The following is a 20,884-nucleotide window of genomic DNA, read 5'->3' as shown; positions in this document are numbered from 1 at the left end:
ACCACCTGGCCCTGTACTGTCTTCCAGTCCAATCAAACTCTGCTCCATGCTGCTGTATAGCTGCCTTCCTTCCTCCCCTCCCCCGGACAAGCTGCCACTGTCATGTGCCTCCAGCCACGGGAGGTGATATACTGGAGATCGGGGTAAAGGACAAGTGTGCAGAGCTGCGTCCGTCGTCCTGCTTCTACCCCTCCCTCACACACTGAGCCCAGCATCAGCGATCATCATGGCAGAGGAGCAACAACAAGTTGTGCAGAAGCTCCCTCAGCTGCCCCAAGCTCCCTCAGCTGCCCCAAGCACCCTCAGCTGCTCCAAGCTCCCTCAGCTGCCCCAAGCTCCCTCAGCTGCCCCAAGCACCCTCAGCTGCCCCAAGCTCCCTCAGCTGCCCCAAGCTCCCTCAGCTGCCCTCCTCATCACTGTCATTTATCTAGCATGTTATCTCTGCCATCCTCCCTTACAAGTAACTGACATGTACAAATGTAAAATGAGAAATACTATAGTCATGAGGCTGGAGTACTACAAGTACCAGCTCATATGCTGAGTATATCAGCTGGCACTTGTACTCTGGCCTCATGGCCATAGTACTTTTCATTGTACACCTTATTTTGGTTGGTGGTGTGCCCCAGGATTTTCTAAGTATAAAAAGTGTGCCGCGGCTCAAAAAAGGTTGAAAATCACTGCTGTAGATCCTCCTTGGCTGGGTGGGGTTTGTGGGCCCATATCTTATGGGCCAACTACCTGTTATACCCAGAAATCCAATATCATATATCAATTTATTTTTTTTTTAAACTTTACCAATTAGCTCTTGAAGAAGTCAATAACAGAGGCTTGCTTACTTTTTCTGTGTATGAATCCATTTTTTACCAAATTTGTACACTAAAAGACATACTGCAAACTCAGCCTTATAAAATTGGTAACTCATCAGGAGTTGCACCTTACACAATAACATCACACTATTTTAGTAATCAATTCAGAAATCCAGGAAGGGTTCACTTACTTATCTTACATCTTTTTATTATTCTTACACTCTGCCTTACATTAGTGTCAGTACACACAGAAGGTTGTTGCTAATGAATGTGAATGTGTTGTTGGTGATGAATTGTAAATGTATGGCTGCACTGTAGCTATAAATATTGAAACCCTTTAAAAATATTCACACATACAGAGCTGGTCAATTTCAGTGTTATAAAACAGAAATACATGATAAAAGAGCAATATGTGGAGCGGATGGAATTGATGTCTCAGTCTCAGTTAACTACCTTTTGTGCGAGCAGGAACTTTAATAGCTGTTGAACTGATAGAAGAAGCTAATGAAAAGCGACGAGTAACTTCTTTCTCCTTAGATTCTGACTCTAATGAACACAGATGTACAGCAAAAATTTGTCAAAATGCAGTAGATAACAGTCAATATCCACAAGGTTTCTAGTAATACAGACAAATATATGCACCATTTTAGCAAGTGTGAAAGTGAACAATAACCTCCATCATGGTGATGCCCATCCTGAAAACAATAACCCCGAATGTAGCTATTAGTATTTTAAATATTTTCTGTCATAACTCCATATTACTATCAGCGACCCTATTGGTCTATCACTGCGAGTAAGTCCACCAGCACACGAGTGAACTCCACTCACATGCCAGGGACAGTAGAAAAGACTGTCTGAGACGCAAAAAAAAAAGTAGTAATAGATGCTGCTCCATGTTTTGCAGTTAGGACAGATGGCTCATGCACTTTTCTTTGGACGCCATGGCAGAAATGAATTTGTGCATGTGCTCTGTTGAATTAACAGGTAGCAAACGAACAAAAACAACATTAGTGTTCCGGTTGGATGTATAATGACACATAGTATAGGTCCATAGGTGAACTGGTCATTTTATTAGTAGGTCACTAGATTAGGTTGGCCACCAGGCCCAGCATTAGTGGAACATTTGAAAGTACACTGACTACTAGATCTGGCTCTGCAAGCAGGGAGTCCCGCTTCTGTGCAGGGGAGTATAGTAAATGCAGGATATTTTTTTGTGTTGGTACCCTCAGATACAACACAGTTACATTTTAATAATGCTCAGATATTGACAATTTTGTGCTGTCAAGGGGCAGATTTGGTAATTTAACTATATGATTTCCTGCTGAGCACTTGATACTTCTGTTTTGGTACTCTTAGACACCATTCATCTTGTAATGTCAGATTATCATTTTGCATCACACCAATTATTTACTTTGTTTTTTTGTTTTTTTTTGCTTCTTACTTTTCAAAAGCTATAATTTTTTTAACATAGAAAACCACAAGGAAAAGGAACAAAATAAATATAAAGAGATGTTTATGATAAGTTTATAAGTTTCCTACAAAATGTTTTTCAATTTTCAGTGTTCTTATGTAAAGCATGATAGTCTTTAAAACTAAGAAAAAATGTGCACATGCTGGGGAGTGTGTATGTGCTCGTACATATACAGGGATATTACTCTATGTCCCAGTTCCCATCTGTGCTGGGGGTTACTGTTACAGTCTCCGGTTTAAAGGGAATCTGTCATCACACTAACCCCCCCCCCCCCCCAAGCCCACAAACCGTACCTTCTTCTTTAATATGTTGATCCTCTGCAGGTATATTTGCAACATGAATGAAAAAAAAATCATCTTTTATTCTTTTGTAAGATGCAGTCAAGGAGGTGGAGCTTCTCGACCAAGCAGTCAGGCAACCCTGATTTTTCATTCATGCTGCAATCTAGAAATAAGTCAAAAAGACCTCCAGGGAACATACATATTACAGAAGAAGGTACTGTTTGTGGGTTTGGGGGGTTAATGACGCGACAGGTTCCCTTCAAGAGACGGTAACAACAGGTTTTTAGTCTCTGTTCACCTTCTGTTTCCCATTTAGTTCACTGTAAGGAAAGTTGCCGTCCATTCCAATTCTGTTTTAATAGCAGAAAAGAAATGCTAGCTCTATTTCATAACAGGAGGGCAAACAGAAACTGTCAAACGCATGTGTGAACAGAGCTGAATATAGAAGAAATTATGTATGCAGCACTTTTCTTTCATTCTGAATGTTTATCATTTAAAAGAATTGTTGACATACAATTTTCTTCATTGTAGTTGTTCTTTAACTACAAAGCAATATACTATAAATTATTTATCATAATGTAAAATTCTTTTCAGCTTTCTTCCTTTATAAACATGCTTGCTACTTGTAAAGTATGCAAATCCAGTCATCCAATAATAAAAACTATACATCTGTGGTATTTATTCATTCATTCATATACATAAATGTGATTTGTGGCAGTTCTGGCCCCAAACTAATCTGATATTGAATACCAATATTTTAAGCCGAGAAAACAATTAATGTAATGTACGGTATTTTAAGTGATGTACTATTAGGCTAACTGTCTATAATCATGTATAGAGAGGGTTTAAGGGCTGAGGAGCCTCCATACAAGGAAGAGGGCTCCTGTATTGTACACCAGACACCCACTACTAATACACACGACTGTTAACCATCTAAGTGCTAACACACCATATTGGACGAGATTGTGTGTGTGTGGGTTGGTGGTGGGGGTGGGGGGGCGGGGGGTTGAGACAGAAAAAAGGTAGGCCCAGAAAATCAGCAGTGGTAGTTCAGAAGATCATATTATACATGATGGAGGGTTAGGGAGTGAAATGTTACATTCAGGGATCACATTGTACTCAATAATAAAGGTAAATTCTATGCTCTTAAATCCTCCATCTAGGGGTGGCTGCTGCTACCCAGCATATTGGGGGGAAATTATCAGAAGTGCCTGAGAGCAGAACTGTTGTCATTGCACATGGAAACCAGTCAGAGCTAACCTTTCATTTTCCCATAGCTGTTTATTAAATTAAAGTTGACCTCTGATTGGTTGCCATGAGCAACAAGAGCAGTTCTGCTCTTAGACACTTCTAATAGATCTACCACACTAGCTTTTGACACATGTCTTTTCAGAGGACTTTGGTTCTGTTTAAAATTAATACAATTATTTAAAAAAAATCAGATTTACTGGGTTATTTATGTCACAATTTACTATATAATGTCCATGTCCGAAAAGATTAAAATGATAGTATTGGGCACATAGAATATGAATTAGATGTTGCCTATTTATAGTATATCTGTACATTTCCTGAAGTTTGCAAGCCATGCTTAAAATCTGCTTAGGCATTTTAGCAAGATTGCTGTAGCAGCAAGAAAGCCGCAGTAAATGTCCACTTTCATGTTGCTTGAACATAACACAGAAAAAAAAGAAGTGAAATGTTCACAAATTTATTTAGCTCCTTCTTGTTAAATGCTAAAATTCCACATCAAAAAGGAATTATGTAAACAAATATCCATCTAAGTTTCAGAATTCTATGGTTAAAAAGCCTTTCACTTAAAAAAACAAGATACCTGGAATTTTATGTTGAGAAATCCTTTCTTAGTCAGGTTTGTAGAAACAGAGTATTTTAGCTCCTCAGATGCTGGGAGACCATCACATAGTGCAGGATAATATAGGGCTAACATTTTATGTCACCACTTTTGTAGTTAACAAATCCTTTATCCAGTGAAATGAGACTGCATCATGGGAGAAGGAGTATTGTCTCCAATAATTCTCTAGAGCTGCACTGATTCTCTGGATTGCCATACTCCAAACTATCGGACCAATATCCAACTCTAAAATCTTTGAACAGGCATATAAGATTCACTAATCATTTCATTTTCACTATGTTGAAACTAACATCACTGTGTCCCCCTGTCAATGGTATCTCTCAGCACTAGATCCCATATCTATGCACCATGTAAAAGTAGATAGTGGCTTGTTACTGCATTATTATTTTCTAATTTATAAGGAATGGCTGGACCTCTTCTTCTTCTTCATAGAATGTAAGTTGCAAACAGGGCCCTCATTCCTATTGTTACAATTGATAGAAATATGATGACCCTGTAATCTGTAAAGCACTGTGGAATATTTTGGTGCCATATAAATAAAGAGTTATTGTTATAATTACTCTTATTATCATAGTCACTCACAAATGTACATGCAGTTTAATGGTTATGCTATAGTATGTATTGTACATACTTGATTTGTGACTTGGACATAAACAATGAGGGCACAAGAAGATGTAAAGTGAATGCTGATGAAACGAGTGAGTGAGCTCGTGTTGGACAAGACACCAAAGTGCAAATGCTCAGGTTACCTTTGGGTGGAGCTCTGCGGTTCGAAAGGCCCTGCAAAGTGAAGCGCTTTCTAGCAAGCGCTGAGCGCTCAAGGTTATGACTGGCAGGCTTATCAGCTAGGAAAGAGGGAGAGGGAAAGCAGTCAAGCTGAAGGGGAGTGAGGTTAGTTAGGATAACCAGCAAGCACACAAGGGAAAGGTTGGATGGTGATGATTCCCACTTATATCTGTAGAAAATTCTTATTAAAAAATTTATACCAAATACAATGTACATTTTACAGTTTATAACAGAACTACTAAGAATTGTCATTACTCGGAAGAAACCATTTTCTGATAATTTAATCATTACCTCCAATCAAAACGAAATAAATAAAAGGTATCCACCCCATAAAAGTGATGCACCCCAAATCCCTGGATTCTATAGAAAATCATCAGAAAGAACTCTGTACACCCTGTTTTAGACCCTCACTCCACGCTCCAGGCTAAGGCTCCAGGTGTTAAGTCAAGTTTTAGCCTTCTGTCCTTATCTATCTGCTGTGTACATACTATTGGAAACACTGCCAATTGCAGGGGAAGAAAGCAGCAAAAAAAAGTGTGAAGTATTTAGCAAAGCTTTCTAATTCCAAAGTTATCAGCTGCACTATTCACTTGTGGAAAAAAAATGCTTCAAAGGTCTAGTTATTGTAAGAAGCTACATTGTGGTTCACAAACGGGAAATGTGGAAAGGTGTGATTGACATATTATTATTATATAACAAATTATAAGAGCGTATCCCCTTGCCCTTCAATTAATATTTAGCTCACTTAAATCTCATATTAATTCAGTTCACATTGGGGCACATTTACTAAGACCAGTGGAAACTGCACTAAATGTAGTTGCCTGTGCATAGTGCAGGGTAAACTGTAGTTAAAGGTTTTTAAAAGGGATGATAGAATGAAATCAGTTTCTTCCAAGTTCTTCTATTTATGGCGTGGATTGTAAAACTTTCAAAAAACCTTCAAAATATCTTAAATCTCAAAGACTTTAATAGTGAAAATGTTTTTGAATGAATGACATAATCAAGTAAAATATCCTGCCACGCCATTACCATTAGATTATTGTACTGTAACTGTCTGCATCTCCGATTCTGTAGCTCACCAAACCACAAGTGTCTGAAAGATGATATTCTTATCTTTAATATGACACCACAAGTATGTTTCTAGGTACTATAGAACTGAAGATAGCTGTATCTGAATTGGCACCCCCCCCCCCCCCGAACCTCTAAACTTGACACCTCTAAGGCAAAAGTTGACCCTTCTCTGCTCACTTTCATATAACTTTGGAGGAGATTTTTTTTATATGTAGAGAGGCGAGGTTTCACATAAAAGAGGAAAATCCCGAGGTGGCTAGTAGTTTAAGGGATTAAAATCTGGTGACAGGTTCCCTTTTGAAGGCATGAAATAATATTGTTGATTTTTATTGTTGACTTCTCAGCTTCCTCTTTGGATCCAAACATCCTTCCTATTTTTCTTTAATGTTTAATGCCCTTAATCTCTTTTCATCAGTTCTCACTTCCACTACTATATAACAATGATCATGGCTTTGTTTATTGGTATCACTCAGGTTAAAGTTTAATTATTGATAAGTATCCCAAACGCTTACCTTTAGCATATCTCCCAACTGGACTTGATGTTCTGTTCTTGTTATTATTGCTGGCCGATTCTGCTTTGTTTTGATTGTTTAATGAGGTTTTATTTGGCCTTTATAAATAAAGATGAATATTAAAATCAATCTAATGAAATCTATAGAAATAAATGAGATTAAAGAATAATTCTTGTCACAGTTCAAGTTACTTAATGTGATGTAGTTGAAATTCACATAAAAATAAGGCCGCATTCACACCACCGTAGGGACCTTACATCCTTACATACGGCCCCCATAGACCTGCCATGGCCGCACAAAGCGATATGGTGCCGCACATACCACCCTGTACACGGGAAAAAGATAGGACATGCCCTAGGTCACCCCTTCTCCTCTCCATTGGGGCATACGTCAGTGTGAACCTATTTGTAAGGTTGGGTTCTCAGGTTCTCCATTGCTAGAGCATGCAAATAGCTCAATGCCTGACCACCTCTTTGTATCTCTATGCAAGTAACCATATCCAGTTTGCTGATGAGCCATCATATTTTGTTGGTATTTAGGTGTGTCAAAATATTTGATTTTAGCTGAACACTGAGCTTCATTTACAATATGTTGTCAAGCTACAAACATATGGTGCAATGTAACTTCTGCATAACCACTTTCTGCATGCTATTGGTGCCTAGTTCTACAATGAGGCCTCCTCTTCCTCCACCATCCGACAGCTTTTCCACATTTTCAATAAGTTTCACTGTCATGGACATTAGAGATCCCTCTTGCAGCCCTCAAAATCACAGCAGGGTAAGCCAGCTTAGGCAGGAGAATATTATGCCCGACATGTTAAAATAGATCATGCAACTCACTTTCGACCAAATGGTTAATAACACTGTGCCTGAAACAGGCAGAGAAGATGACAGATTCAACTTTCCCCATCCCCCCCCCCCCCCCCAAGCTGTGGAGGCCCCCTGACCTCTTTATTTATAGTTATCAGGTAGTTGTCTGGGTGATGTAGTTGCATCAAATTATATTTATTATATTTATATTTTTGAGGTTCAGGGTGCACATATTGCAATCCTAAATTCCATGACATGGATACCTTTTTATGGCAATACTACACCAACAAATGGTACTGAAATTTTCAGTCTGAAAGACGAACTGGCACAGAATTGTGGCCCGACACTCCACAAGATGCTATTGTCTGTTATGAAAGGGGGGTTGGCGTCTGGGGCTGAGCTTCTGGGAGAAGAGGGCTGCAGCCCCACAAATCACCCACCAGAGATACATCTTTAATACGCAGATGCTATTGATTCCAAGATTCCTCTCTATGATGCAGCTGCTCTCTATAAAAGTTGGTGAGTATGTATTTTAGGGTGACTATGTATCATATTTAAATAAAGACTGTACTGTATGTTATTCTTAAGGGGGGAATAGTATACCAAATTCATATTAGTTTTATAATTAGGGTGTAGGGTATAATATAATATATATAACACACTCTGGTTATCTGGTGGCCGGTAATTTTTCAAGCTCTCTAAATGAGAAAATATACTGCACCTTACCTGGTAACACATGAATTCATAGGAGCATGGTACACACTCTCGGTTATCCTCTGATGTAACTGACTTGCCTCTTTAAAAAACAAAACAATAGATTGTATATTTATTAGGTTGTCAATCCCATCTTCAAGATGTTTCATTTGCTGCACAAATGCATTACTCAGGGTTATCATACAACATCCACATTTCAAATATGCCCTTAAAACACATATTTGTACATATTTTCAAATATGCCCTTAAAACACATATTTTTACACATGAGTTACTCTCTAACTTGTCTACATTTTTTCTCAATTAGGTAACTCATCTCTCTTTATTCTTTATGTAGACATAAAATGGTAATTGGCTCACGCTGCCTTACCTTTTAACGATGGCTGGACCTTTCTTCAAAACAATTGCAACTATTGTATTATTCCTATTTTCCATAGATTGGAAATTCATGTGACCAGAGCCCTCAATTTGATAATTCGATTTACTAATTTAAGTAATTTATTACTTTGTAAAGCATGATTGTGTATATAAATGTGAAATACCTATAAAGTGATGAGGAATATGTTCTGTTTTATATAAATAAATTATTTTATCATATAAATTTAATATACTGTGTATACTGGAGTATTAGCCGAGACCCCTAATTTTACCACCAAAAACTGGGAAAACCTATTGACCCGAGTGTAAGCCGAGTCAATATCATGTAGTATACAGCCAGCCCCCTGTAGTATACAGCCAGCCAGCCCCCTGTAGTATACAACCAGCCAGCCCCCTGTAGTATACAGCCAGCTAGCCCCATGTAGAATACAGCCTGCCAGCCACATGTAGTATACAGCCAGCCCCCTGTAGTATACAGCCAGCCCTCTGTAGTATACAGCCAGCCCCATGTAGTATACAGCCAGCCCCCGTTAGTATACAGCTAGCCAGCCCGATGTAGTATACAGCCAGCCCCATGCAGTACACATCCAGTCCCCTGTAGTATACAGCTAGCCAGCCCCATGTAGTATACAGCCAGCCCCCTGTATGCCAAGCACATAAAAAAAAAACGTAATACTCACCCTCCGGGGATACTCACTCACCCCCCAACTGTCGTGGCTCCTGATCCTTGGCGCTGTTACTGAAGTATGTAAGCGACGGCAAAACACCTGTCAGGGTTCTGTGGGATGGTCACCCTTGGTCCTCATTCTGACATGCAGTCTGGGTGGTATTTTTGAGTGTATATGTATGCACTAAGCACTTTTTATGTACATTTAATGTATGGCTACTTAGTGTTTATCTATTATACATGAACTATGCACTTTGTAAAAAATAAAATATACACACACACATATATACACATATATACATACAACAGGAGAGTCCAGGGCAGCACAACCTACTTAGCTGGGTGCAAATCTGTAGACCCGTGGCAGGGGAATTCAATATACTCCAAGAAAGGAGGCAGCACTCCAAATAATTGTGAAAAATGCAGGATTTTGGGTAACTGGTGGTGGTAACTGGGTAACCACCATTTTCGTATATAAAGTGAATGACCAGCAATTACATATATAAGGACCAACCCACAACCTGATTAGTCAGTTACATGGTAGTGCAATAAACACAAATATACAATATAATACAGTTAAAGCTTTTTTTATACAATTGTGGTCAATATATAAACCCAAAAGTGTATGTGCATATACAATATACAAGGTGCTGTGCATGTTAAAAAAAAAAATGATGCCACCTCTGGGTAAAGGACTGCCCCATCGTCTCTGGACTTTCATTGATAAAAAACATACAAATGAGATGCATTCTACATAGTTACTATGTCACGTAAAAAATACAACATTAGGCTACATGCACACTGCCGTGTGCCCGCCGAACCGTAGCATGGTGGGCACACAGCAGCGCGGGGAGAAGAGGAGGAGGTGCGCCGCTCACCCCCTCCCCCCCCTCTCCATAAGAACATATGGGCCACGGCGCCGTAATACGGGAAAAGATCGGACATGTCCTATCTTTTCCCGGGTTACGGAGCGGTACAGTGCCGCACGTGTGCTGCACCGTACCGCTCCCGTACCATGCCGTGAGCCCATAGAAGTGTATGAGGGACGTATATCGGCCGTATATATGTCGGCCGTATATACGTCCCCCATAAATGTGTGTGAATGCAGCCTTACCTAGATTGTAATTTATATGTTAACTTGTTAATTTAAATGTAATTTAGTATTTATTGGAAAAATTAGACCGACTGGTGAGTAGGCATTTTACATATAAGGGTCATAAGGAATCCCATCTGAAATTCAAATTTATTGACCATATTCCACCATTCAGACGAGGAGGAAATCGGGAACTTATGTTGAGAAAGAGAGAGCTACAGAGGATACATTGTTTGCATACATTGCAACCCAATGGTCTGAACATTGTGTTTCATTTGAGTACCATAATGTAGATAGGTACGTTACTTGTAAGACTGTTTAAATTGCATTGCCAATTCTGTGATCTGAAGTATATGTTTTTTGGGGAGAATTCTGCCACTACCGATATTTTCATTTTTCTGATTCCCTCTTCGGTTGGACTCATGTACCCCATACGTCTCTGAACACCTTTTTCCTGTTACACATGAGGACTACGGACCATTTATAATATATGATGGTTGAAGTAATGGTACTATTCCTTGTTGTTTAAGTGGTCCATAGTTGTTTAGTGGTTTAAGAAATGGCTATTGAGTCTTGATGTATTACTGTGTGATTATTATTATCAATTTGGCATTTCACGCATATACTATGAGGCACATTTACTAACCCCGACCGCGGAGTTCACCAAAAGTGCTTTGCCTGACAATAATGCACTGCGCCGCAATTCACTAAGATTGTGCGCCCAATATCCTGCATGTGTCGCTCGCTCCACTCAGGTCCCACAGAGGTCACCGTCTTTTTAGTGGTGCATGTAAGTGCATTGTCTTGCGACAGAATTTGAATGTTAAATCCAGATGGTCCAACGGTACGCCCCAATATGTGTCGTATGGAAGCCAGCGCAGCTGCACCAAAAAACTATCGAATGAGTCAAAATTCCAGCGCTGACACCTGTTGAATACCTGTCTAAGCCATGTAATCCCTGAAAATTGTGCAAAGTCCGACAAAAGTGAGCAGCGCAAGCCTTAGTAAATGAGCCCTTATGTGTTTATCTATATTTGAGTGACAAGGTGATGTACTTATTTTTGTCCACCAATGTATTGTTTTTATTGCTTTCTGAGTAACCAATAAAGTTTATATTCTGAAATCAGTTTGTGATTTATTTATATGCAAGCATTTGACTTTTGGCATGGTCTAGTTGTAGGTATTTATTGATCATTTATTGTAGGCTATGCACATTTACTTGTTATCTGGTTGGCAGTAGGTTAAATAGATGGTCTGCTCATAGCCACAAACAACTATTAGCTAAAGCAGGAAGGTGTTGAATTTCAAAAGTCAGATCCAACGTTTCCCAACAAATGCTTTTGTAAAAGGGATGTTATTGTTCTATGGTATATAAGAGAGAAAAAAATCTCCCCCATAGTCATGTGAAAATGAGCAGAGAAGAGTCTATCATCCACAGATAGGGTATGAAATGTCCTTTGTAGAACTTCCTCTTTTATTTGAAATCGTGCCAATTTACCTATAAAAATGTCTTTTACAGTCATGTGAATATGAGAAGAGGTGACTCATATTTTGCCTAGTTTAAAAGCTGCAGGGCAAGTGTCACTTCAGATGCCCTTATATTCAGTTCTATAGTAACCAGAAACATAGTAACTTTTGTTATCAAATATAAGGTAAAAACTTTATCTTTAAGGTCGCATCAGACTTGTGGTTATGTGATGTACAGAGCTGGGGATACAGGCAGGTCAATACAAAGTCCTGCACATAAAAATCCAAGTCCTGCCATTTTCTTAAGTGCCTGTATCTCACAAAACCATAATCCCGATGTGATCAGAAAGATGAGATTCATATCTTTAAGCATGTTTCTAGGTGAAAACCAAAGATCTGAAGTGACAGTTCCCCTGCAGCCTATACACTTGGCTCATTGTAGGCAAAATATGACTCTTCTCTGCTCATTTTCACATTACTTTGGAGGAGATTTATACAGGTAAAAGGATGAGATTTCACATAAAAGAGAAAATCCTAGAATGGATATTTCATTAGGCTGGTAGTTTAATGGGATTAAATCTGGTGACAGGTACCCTTTAAAAAGATTACAGTACTGCATTGAAATATGCCCTTCTCCTGGAATACCTGTACTTATGTGGTCACCTTAATCCTCAATAACTTCTAATACTCTTAACATATACCTTACATCTTTTCAGTATGTGGTAAGTTACCTTACATATGATATTTTATATTATAAACGTTTACTGTGCACTTAAACCATAAGAAAATGTTCACAAACATGTTGTATGGATATGGATAGAAGATTACCTCTACAAGCTTCCAGCTGACCAGTCAAAACTTTCCGAATCTGGGAAACCCAAAGATTTTTTAACTCAATAGTTGTTGCCTGCAAGATAAAAGAGCAATTGCTAAATGCTAAAAGCACAAAAAGAGAAAAAAGAAAGTAAATGTGAGCCTTTGTTTTTTTACTTGCTGGGGCATGTTAATTCTGTCAATATAATTGGTGATCAATATTCTTGTCACCTGGTGAGGAACTATAAAATTGGTAGTATGGGTGACCGTAAAACCCATTTATTTACATGCAAGCACAGCACAGCCAAGTGTACGTGCGTATTGTAAGGTGAGAAAGGAATAAATAAACTTTGTAGGTGGCTTATCTGGGCACCAAATGCCGCACATGTAAGTGTTGGTTGGATTGATTTATAGACTGGGATTTTGTACATATGTTATTGAAGAAAACATTAACAGGTGCTATGACAGCAATATATTATGTTCCCCATGTTTTTGCCAAAAAAACTAAGCGAAGAATAACATGAAATGATATAGAAGAACTTCCTGAAAAGATTATGGAAATAAGAAGAGAAAACTTTCTGAAGGATCTATACTAAATTGGTGGTATTGATGGTCCATTACCTGTATAATGTACACTTCTTCTCTGCCATTACACCAAACTTCAAACTTCTTGTTATCCCCCTTTACACTCTCAGTGATACCTACAGAACTCATCTGATGGATCACCGACACACAGAAGAAAGACAAAGAGCAAAAACAGAAGATTATATTCTCCAGCATTTCAGACTTTACCCACAATGCAACGAGTCAATTGTTATAGTATGGTCTAATTTTACAAAACATTGGAAATGCCTTATAAAGCAATGTTCCAATATTTTCCAGCAGAGGTGTGTGATAGACGAATAAGATACTTACATACAACCACATAAACCAGACTGTAATACTCAATAGTTTTTACATGAAAGAATGAGGGGGACATTACCTTTAATGCATGCTTGAAGCTGTAAGAAGGAGATTTCTCGTGTCCTTCTGTACTCTCCTCCCTCTTCTTGCAGAAGAGAAGAGTTTTGGCATACAAAAAGAGATGCCTTTGCATTGGTTTGAATCTGGCCAGATCTTTCACTTTATTATGGCCTTTCTTATGTTCAGTCCACACATTAAAGGAGCCCTGCATAAGTAGCTTCCCAAGCTCACCGAGATCCCCCTGTAAGCAATAGACACAGGTAAAGTAACACTTTGGAAGCTGTACACTATCATATATACACAGACTTGTTGATTTAAAATTTTAAAGGAATTATTTGTAATACTGTAGATGCCAAAAGATGCAGCCAATGTTAATAAAATTGTGTTTTGGTGGGTGGGCAAATAGCAGATGGTTTGCAGTTGCAGAGAATGAGCCTAGTTTCCCTAATCCTAGATCATCAGCACAGTGCCAAGGACATTTTCTGATGCTTGGATTCTGGAAGGAGGTTATTAACCCGTTAATATGAAGGTCTAAAAAGACCCTACTGACCAGACGCATATAGGGTTTTTACAAAGCTAGTGGTTTATCCACGCTAACTTTTTTTAACTGTGAGGAAAACCCACAAAATGTGGGTTAATATCCATTGGGTTAATTTGTAGTTATTTACTAGGGTTTTTTTTATTTTTATAGTTTTGTTGTTACAGTGTCAGTGTAATAACAGTTGTGCTTATGTGGAGATGACTGGTGGAGAAAGTGGACTCTAGGTTTGCTAAGTTTCTACAACATCACCAGAACTCTACCTGATATGAAGAATTCAAATTGTTGTTGCAGTCATCTGCCTTTGTTTCTTTGCAAACTCTGAAAGTGGAGGGGGGCATTTTACCTTTCTGAAAATATATTTCATGTCAATGGTAGGGCTGTCTCCTGTGCTGTATTGAAAATCCACTTACCAAAATACATAATTGCACATTTTTGTGGTTTTGAGCATTAAGTAGATTTAACAAGAGAATTTCAACATTTATCAAAAATTTTAATCATTAGGCTGCATTCACACCTTGTTTTTGCGCTCCATTGTAAAGATGTATCGGACTGTATGCTCATATAGTGGGATACATCGTTCTTCTCCTATACCTTCCCCCTGAAAGTGGCAGGAGTGAACATTGGCAGCAGACGGTAATTTGATGCTGACGATGTTCAGGGTGTTTCATTGGGGACCTCTCTCCTGCTGAGCAACATATACCTTCAGAGGATAAATAAGGTTTTTTGAGGTACTTATCATAAAAGGAAGTAGTTAAACTTCTTATTTAGTTACTAAACTATGTCATAATATGCTTTAATATGACATTTTGAAGGCCACTTTAAACCTATAAACATTTATAAAGTAGTTTAATGACAGTGTAAATACTAGGCAAGAATTTTCAGCGTTTTTATTATGAAAAACCTTGCTTGGATTTCTGAATTACTTCAAATACTGCCAGGACATTTAAAACAAAGCAATATACCAGGTTGAGCCGGTTTGATGCCATTTAGTGGGTGACACACAGACATTACTATGAAAGGCTATTTACTCGGGTCCGTGTTGCTGTTTTCATGTTTTTCGTTGTCTAAATGTTGCTATGCCACTGGAGATCTCCTACCTCCTGCACTGTGCAGACTTTCTGGAATACCTCCAAGATACCTTAAACAATGTAACATACTTGGCTGAATGATGCCTGGAAGTGACAATTTAGCAGCTGATCTACAAGCATTGCTGTAAAGGCTGTTTAGCTAGAGTTATATTGTACAAAATGTTGCTATGCAGATTAAGGTCTCCAAGCTTCTGTGACTATAGAGCTATGTACACCTTCAAGAGAAATTTTCTAAGTATTGCAATATATCTATTTTGGATAAAAATAATCTAAACCATTTCCTTGGTTTCCCTTCTGTAAATGCTTTTTGTTCTCTTTACAGAGATAAGTAGTCTGACAGCTTATTGTGTATTTTATATGTTTTCTTTTTAAAGATGATTTTGTTGGACATGTGTATTTCTATGGGCTCATGCACACGGCTGTGCTTTCCAAGGTCCTGTGTGGGAGCTGACTGCTTGAGCCATAAAACTCAGAGCAGGTCCTATTCCTGCCAATTTTTGGAGTTCAAACTGTATTTGGTGCCATGTACCATCGATCTGTTGTATGCAACCTCAAAACAGCACAAGTGGGCATGTGGTCTTAAAGGGCATCTACCACCAGGATGAAAGACTGTAAATGAACCAGAGGGGCTCCAGGCTCCATAGGTGTTAATGGAGCCTGGAGCCCCTCAGGCTCATGTGCATGCAGTCCTTCATCATGTGGTAGATTCCCACATGGGAAATACCTGCCTATATTAAGAATGAGAAGAATAATTAGCAGAAGAGAAACCATGCTCAATGTTTGATAGAAATTCTACTGGAAAGATGTTTTTATAATTGGAATAATAATTGCAATAATTAAAAAAAAAATAATTACCCCAAAAGCTGTACATAACCTTTAATGTGAGTTAAACAGTTCTACAAATTACTGACCATTTTGTACTTTTACACTTTGTGGTTGGTTCAAAAAATACCTCATATCCAGTAATGGCTATTTGATGCATGGAATCATTCACAGATTTTATGATATCCAACACAGTTGCAAGGGCTTCTTCTAACTCAGCAGTTCCTTCAGAATTCTTGCTACACTTAAGCATTTCCTATGAAAAGCACACAAGTCAGTTAAACATTGATCATAATTTATGTGCAGATCATATTGTTTCACATTTACAATCCTGTTTACCTAATTAGCCAGTTATCATTGTAAAAGAAAATATTCAAAGATGAAAAAAAGAATTAGATCACAAATTCCAAGTCATGTATATAATTTTCCCTTGTAAGAATAGAATTATTAGGAGTATTTCTCAAAAAACAAAAGTGTGCTGCAAGAAACATTAGAATTTAAGAAACATTAAGAATTTTGATGGATGACACCAAAAATAAAGGGTTTTGAAGCCTGACAGCGAGATGTGGAACACCTAGGTGAGATTATAACATTTAGTTGTAATCTTACATAACACATGGTCAGAACAGGACATAACCATATTGTTTTGAACTGGTGTGATATTTTTCTGTACATTATTTTTGTGCCAAAGTCTTCCACTATCCACACCCAGCTGTCTTCAGCCCAGCCCTGTCTAGGAAGGGTTCCTAGATTGATGCATGGCTGAGCTGCTGGGGGCGGCGTACAGGAACTCTTTTATATACCTGCCCAGTTCTATTTTACCTTGCTGGTTCTACTAGTCTCCTCATATCTTTTCCCTATTACTGCGTGTGATTACATTGCTTTTCAGTGTATACACCTTTATTATGTTTACTTGACTTCTCTCTAGTAATTTGATTCTGGTTTTGACCCAGTTTAGTAAGATAGAAATGACTTGAAGATGTCTGTGCAGTGATAGTTAAATGTTCATCAGCAGCTCTGTTTCGCAGTATTTTGAACCACATAAACATTGAGAAAAAAGAGATGGACCGCACATCCACACATCATACAATGATCTTTTGCTGCTTGCAGTATTTAGACCAGACAGCTGGGGATAGAGGTACCCCCCTCTTTCTATAGGTTTTTGTTGATTATTTTTAATTATAACTACTGTACATTAAAAGTTATGTTTCAATACAATCTCTTCCCCATTTAAACTTGTTTTGATTCATGACTGAACTGAAGACAGGAGACTATTAACTCTTGTGCATTGCATACGATTTTTTAAAGTCAAAGACTACGATTCAGAAATGGAAATAACAGCAAGTGATACGTTATGTTTCAACCTGAATGGTCTTTTTCAACCATTAAGCAGAAGGAATTTAGCACTATAAATAAGAGAATTTTTTTTTTCTATTTTCAATTATGAATCTACAATAGAGCACTTGAATTTACTTTGAAGCTTGTCTGGGGTAAGATCCTTATCCTATGGCACCCAAAAATTACCGGTTTATGGTATGCAATGTAAAAGATTTTTTCTCTGTCACCAAATTTTATTCCATGAAACTACCAGCCCACTCACGTAGGGTATGAAATGTAATTTCTAGTATTCCCTCTTTTATGTGAAATTGTGGTATATGTTATGAGCAATTAGACTTCACCCCACTTAGAATCCACATGAGAAAAAAATAGACAAACATAAACATGTCGGCCCCGATTTACTGAAGCCCCTGTGCCAATTTTTCGCCAGACTTTGGACATACTTTCATGTGCAAATTGCTGGAACATGTACTTAAGAAGTGACTGTGACACAATTGCGGGGCATGTGACACTATACCCAACGCTACACAAAATTCTGCACTGAAATGGGCGTTTTGATGTGACACATTTAACATGCAAAGTCCGACAGAAATGTGTTACATGCTCCATGTTAAAGGTGCACCAAAAATGTAGCAGTGTAGAGGGCACCTGATTCATGAAGAACGGGCACGTAAAATTATGAATCTGGCGCCCTTTGCACTATACACAGGCAAGCTGCACGTAGTTTGCACAGTTTTTAATAAATGTGGGCCACTAGGTATCTCTGCATCAAAATATAAAACTGATTATTCCCATCAGTGAATCCTGTAATGGAAAATAACATTAAAATGTCCAAATCACCACTTATTCATCATTTTTGCAAAAATGTAATAAAAGCTGATGAAAAGGTTGTACAGCCCCCCCCCCCCTCCTTGTACAGTAGCAAAGAAAATGTCAATTTGTCCTGCAAAAAAATAAAACCTTACACAGATCCATAGACCAAAATATGAAAAAAATATTGCAGTATTAATACATAATACAGGCAGTATTACATATGGACCTTTGCCCACTGTGACCTCCATGAGAAGCTATAGCATCATGCTAATTTACACATTTTTTGTTCTAGGCTGCAATGCTTAACATTAAGGTGTCTGCAATTAAGCTTTATTGTTAATCTTTGTTCCCATGTCATTTGGCTGGAGTTACACTTACTAAATGTAACTGTTCCGACTTATCCTGTACGTAACCCAGAGAGTGCCTGTAAAACCCATTTAAATGTGGTATTTCCATGATTGTACCTACCCAAAGAATAATGGGGAGGTGTCATTTGGAGAGCTCAAAATGGAGCCCACAAAAAATGTTGAAATGTTTTCATCAGTTTCACTAGGATATTGTTTTCTAGCTTCAACTGCATGGTATATTAATCAGTGCCACAGGAAAATACAATTTTTTATGCAGAAAATAAGCCCAATTTTGAAAGGATGGCAGTAAAAAAAAGTGAAACAGAAAAGAGAAAGAGGGCTTTGATGACAAGGGGTTAATATGTCCCAATAGTCCCACGAAGGACACTTACACTGTATTTAATTTTTTTAATTTTGCAGTTTTTCATTTTAATACAATAAAAGGTTTTGCCATTCCATGGGGCACCTAATGATTAGATGATTGGCAAAGCCACTTCCTAAATTCCACTTCCAACACGATTTAGATGGGAAAAGGGAAGAAAGACACTTCTTTTTTCTGCATGCAGTCCGTGCTTGCCCTTAGACTACAGCTGTAAGAACATAAACCATCCTACTGCTAAATATTCTGGTCTGTACAACACTTATTAACTTGTTGATGTTGCAACAGTGAACTTTGGGAGGCTGTCAATTAGGTATTATTCAGAATAAGTAAGTAAAGTCTAAACAACATACCTTTAAAAGCAACTGATACTTTGTGATTCTCTGGACTGGTTTCAAGAGATACGCATCTAAAGAAAGTTTGTGATCCAGTTTCCTTTGACACTCCTTTAAAAAGAAAGCAAAAAGCATAAAAGTTTTAGAATCTATGTAAATATCTTGAAAAAAAATACAGTATGATAAAATTGTGTAACAGATATCCTTTATGAGAGTGTAGTTAAATCAAATGTATTTTCGTGAAGTCATGCATATTTTGCTTTGTAAATGTCAATTGTAATTGCAAATTATAAATTAAAAGTTCTCCTTACCTGAAAGAAAATGCTTTCAGCACACTGTCTCCAAAGAGCTTCAGACCTTGGCTTATTTTGGCAATACTTTTCATAAATTTGAAGGTCTTCCTTCTACAAAGACATAAAAAGACAGGTGCACACATTGCTGAATAACTTAAAAAGCTTTATTTACTGCTACTCTTCTTCTAGAAATGATAGAACTCAATGTGGTGAAGAACGGGGGGCACTAGAATAGTTTGAATGACTGTGGGTGCCATGGATTGATTCCTCTGGATTATTATTAAGAGTGGTTCAAGTATTATTACCTAAGTGAACTTTGCCACTCAGCTTTCAAAGGGTGTGATACGATGTGTATGTACTGAAGGGGAAAGAATAAATAATTGTGGTTGAGAAAAACGATTGTTCAACTCATTAAAATGTACGTGTTTGTTGAGTCAGATCAGTATAGTAGTAATTTCAGTCCTTACACCCTTTTTTAAAAGAGATAATGATAAGAAAGAGGATGTACAAGCTTAGACTAGATATAGCAAATTATTAATAACATTATATTACATATAATGCAGTGAAGAAATCATTTATAGAACAATGTTGTTCTGCAATGTCGCATGTATATATTCCATGGTAGGAAGTAAAAAATAAAGAAAACTTTATTGAAGCCAAAAAAAAAGACAGAAACATTAAAAAGACCATGTATCAAACTAGGGATGGTCACGGTAGATGCTATTCACGCGCTCACGGCCGCGCGCTGCGCCAAAGCTACCTCGGGGCTGTAAATCAAAATGTGTTTAACCCCTTAAGGACGCAGGGTTTTTCCGCTCATTTCTCGCTCTCCAACTTCAAAAATCCATAACTTTTTCATTTTTATGTGTACAGACTCTGTGTGAGGGCTTTTATGTGTACAGACTCTGTGTGAGGGCTTATTTTGTGCGTAACAAATTTTACTTTCCCGTAATGTTATTTATTTTAACATGCCGTGTACTGCAAAGCTGAAAAAAAATTCCAAATGTGGAAAAACTGGAAAAAAAAACGCACAATCGCGGTGATACCAAATTTATATAGGTTTTATTGTGTTTTAATACATTTTCAAAAATGAATTAAAAAAATGAAAAAACGAATGTGTACAAAAAAGAAAAATCTTCTGACGCTAATAACTTTTTCATACTTTGGTGCAAGGAGATGTGTGAGGTGTCGTCATTTTTTTGCGAAATGATGCGACGTTTTCATTGC

The 20,884-nt window shown here is 37.9% G+C and overlaps 1 protein-coding gene across 1 annotated transcript in view; it reads right to left on the bottom strand.

The window, feature by feature from the left end:
• The window catches only part of MCF2L2 (MCF.2 cell line derived transforming sequence-like 2), a 178,193-nt gene that overhangs the window by 15,630 nt on the left and 141,679 nt on the right, over window positions 1-20,884 (bottom strand). Inside the window, exons 19-28 of the mRNA XM_072142708.1 lie at window positions 19,676-19,768; window positions 19,383-19,475; window positions 16,283-16,408; window positions 13,721-13,942; window positions 13,360-13,452; window positions 12,754-12,832; window positions 8,333-8,402; window positions 6,798-6,895; window positions 5,178-5,273; window positions 1,260-1,352 (exon numbers count right to left, since the gene is read on the bottom strand). Of these exons, the coding sequence (XP_071998809.1) occupies window positions 1,260-1,352; window positions 5,178-5,273; window positions 6,798-6,895; window positions 8,333-8,402; window positions 12,754-12,832; window positions 13,360-13,452; window positions 13,721-13,942; window positions 16,283-16,408; window positions 19,383-19,475; window positions 19,676-19,768 (1,063 nt within the window). The remainder of the gene's footprint in view (window positions 1-1,259; window positions 1,353-5,177; window positions 5,274-6,797; window positions 6,896-8,332; window positions 8,403-12,753; window positions 12,833-13,359; window positions 13,453-13,720; window positions 13,943-16,282; window positions 16,409-19,382; window positions 19,476-19,675; window positions 19,769-20,884) is intronic.

This window comes from Engystomops pustulosus, chromosome 3, assembly GCF_040894005.1.
Source record: "Engystomops pustulosus chromosome 3, aEngPut4.maternal, whole genome shotgun sequence".
Classification (NCBI taxonomy): domain Eukaryota; kingdom Metazoa; phylum Chordata; class Amphibia; order Anura; family Leptodactylidae; genus Engystomops; species Engystomops pustulosus.
Note: the sequence above shows the minus strand (reverse complement) of the source record. Positions and strands in the feature narration are given on the sequence as shown.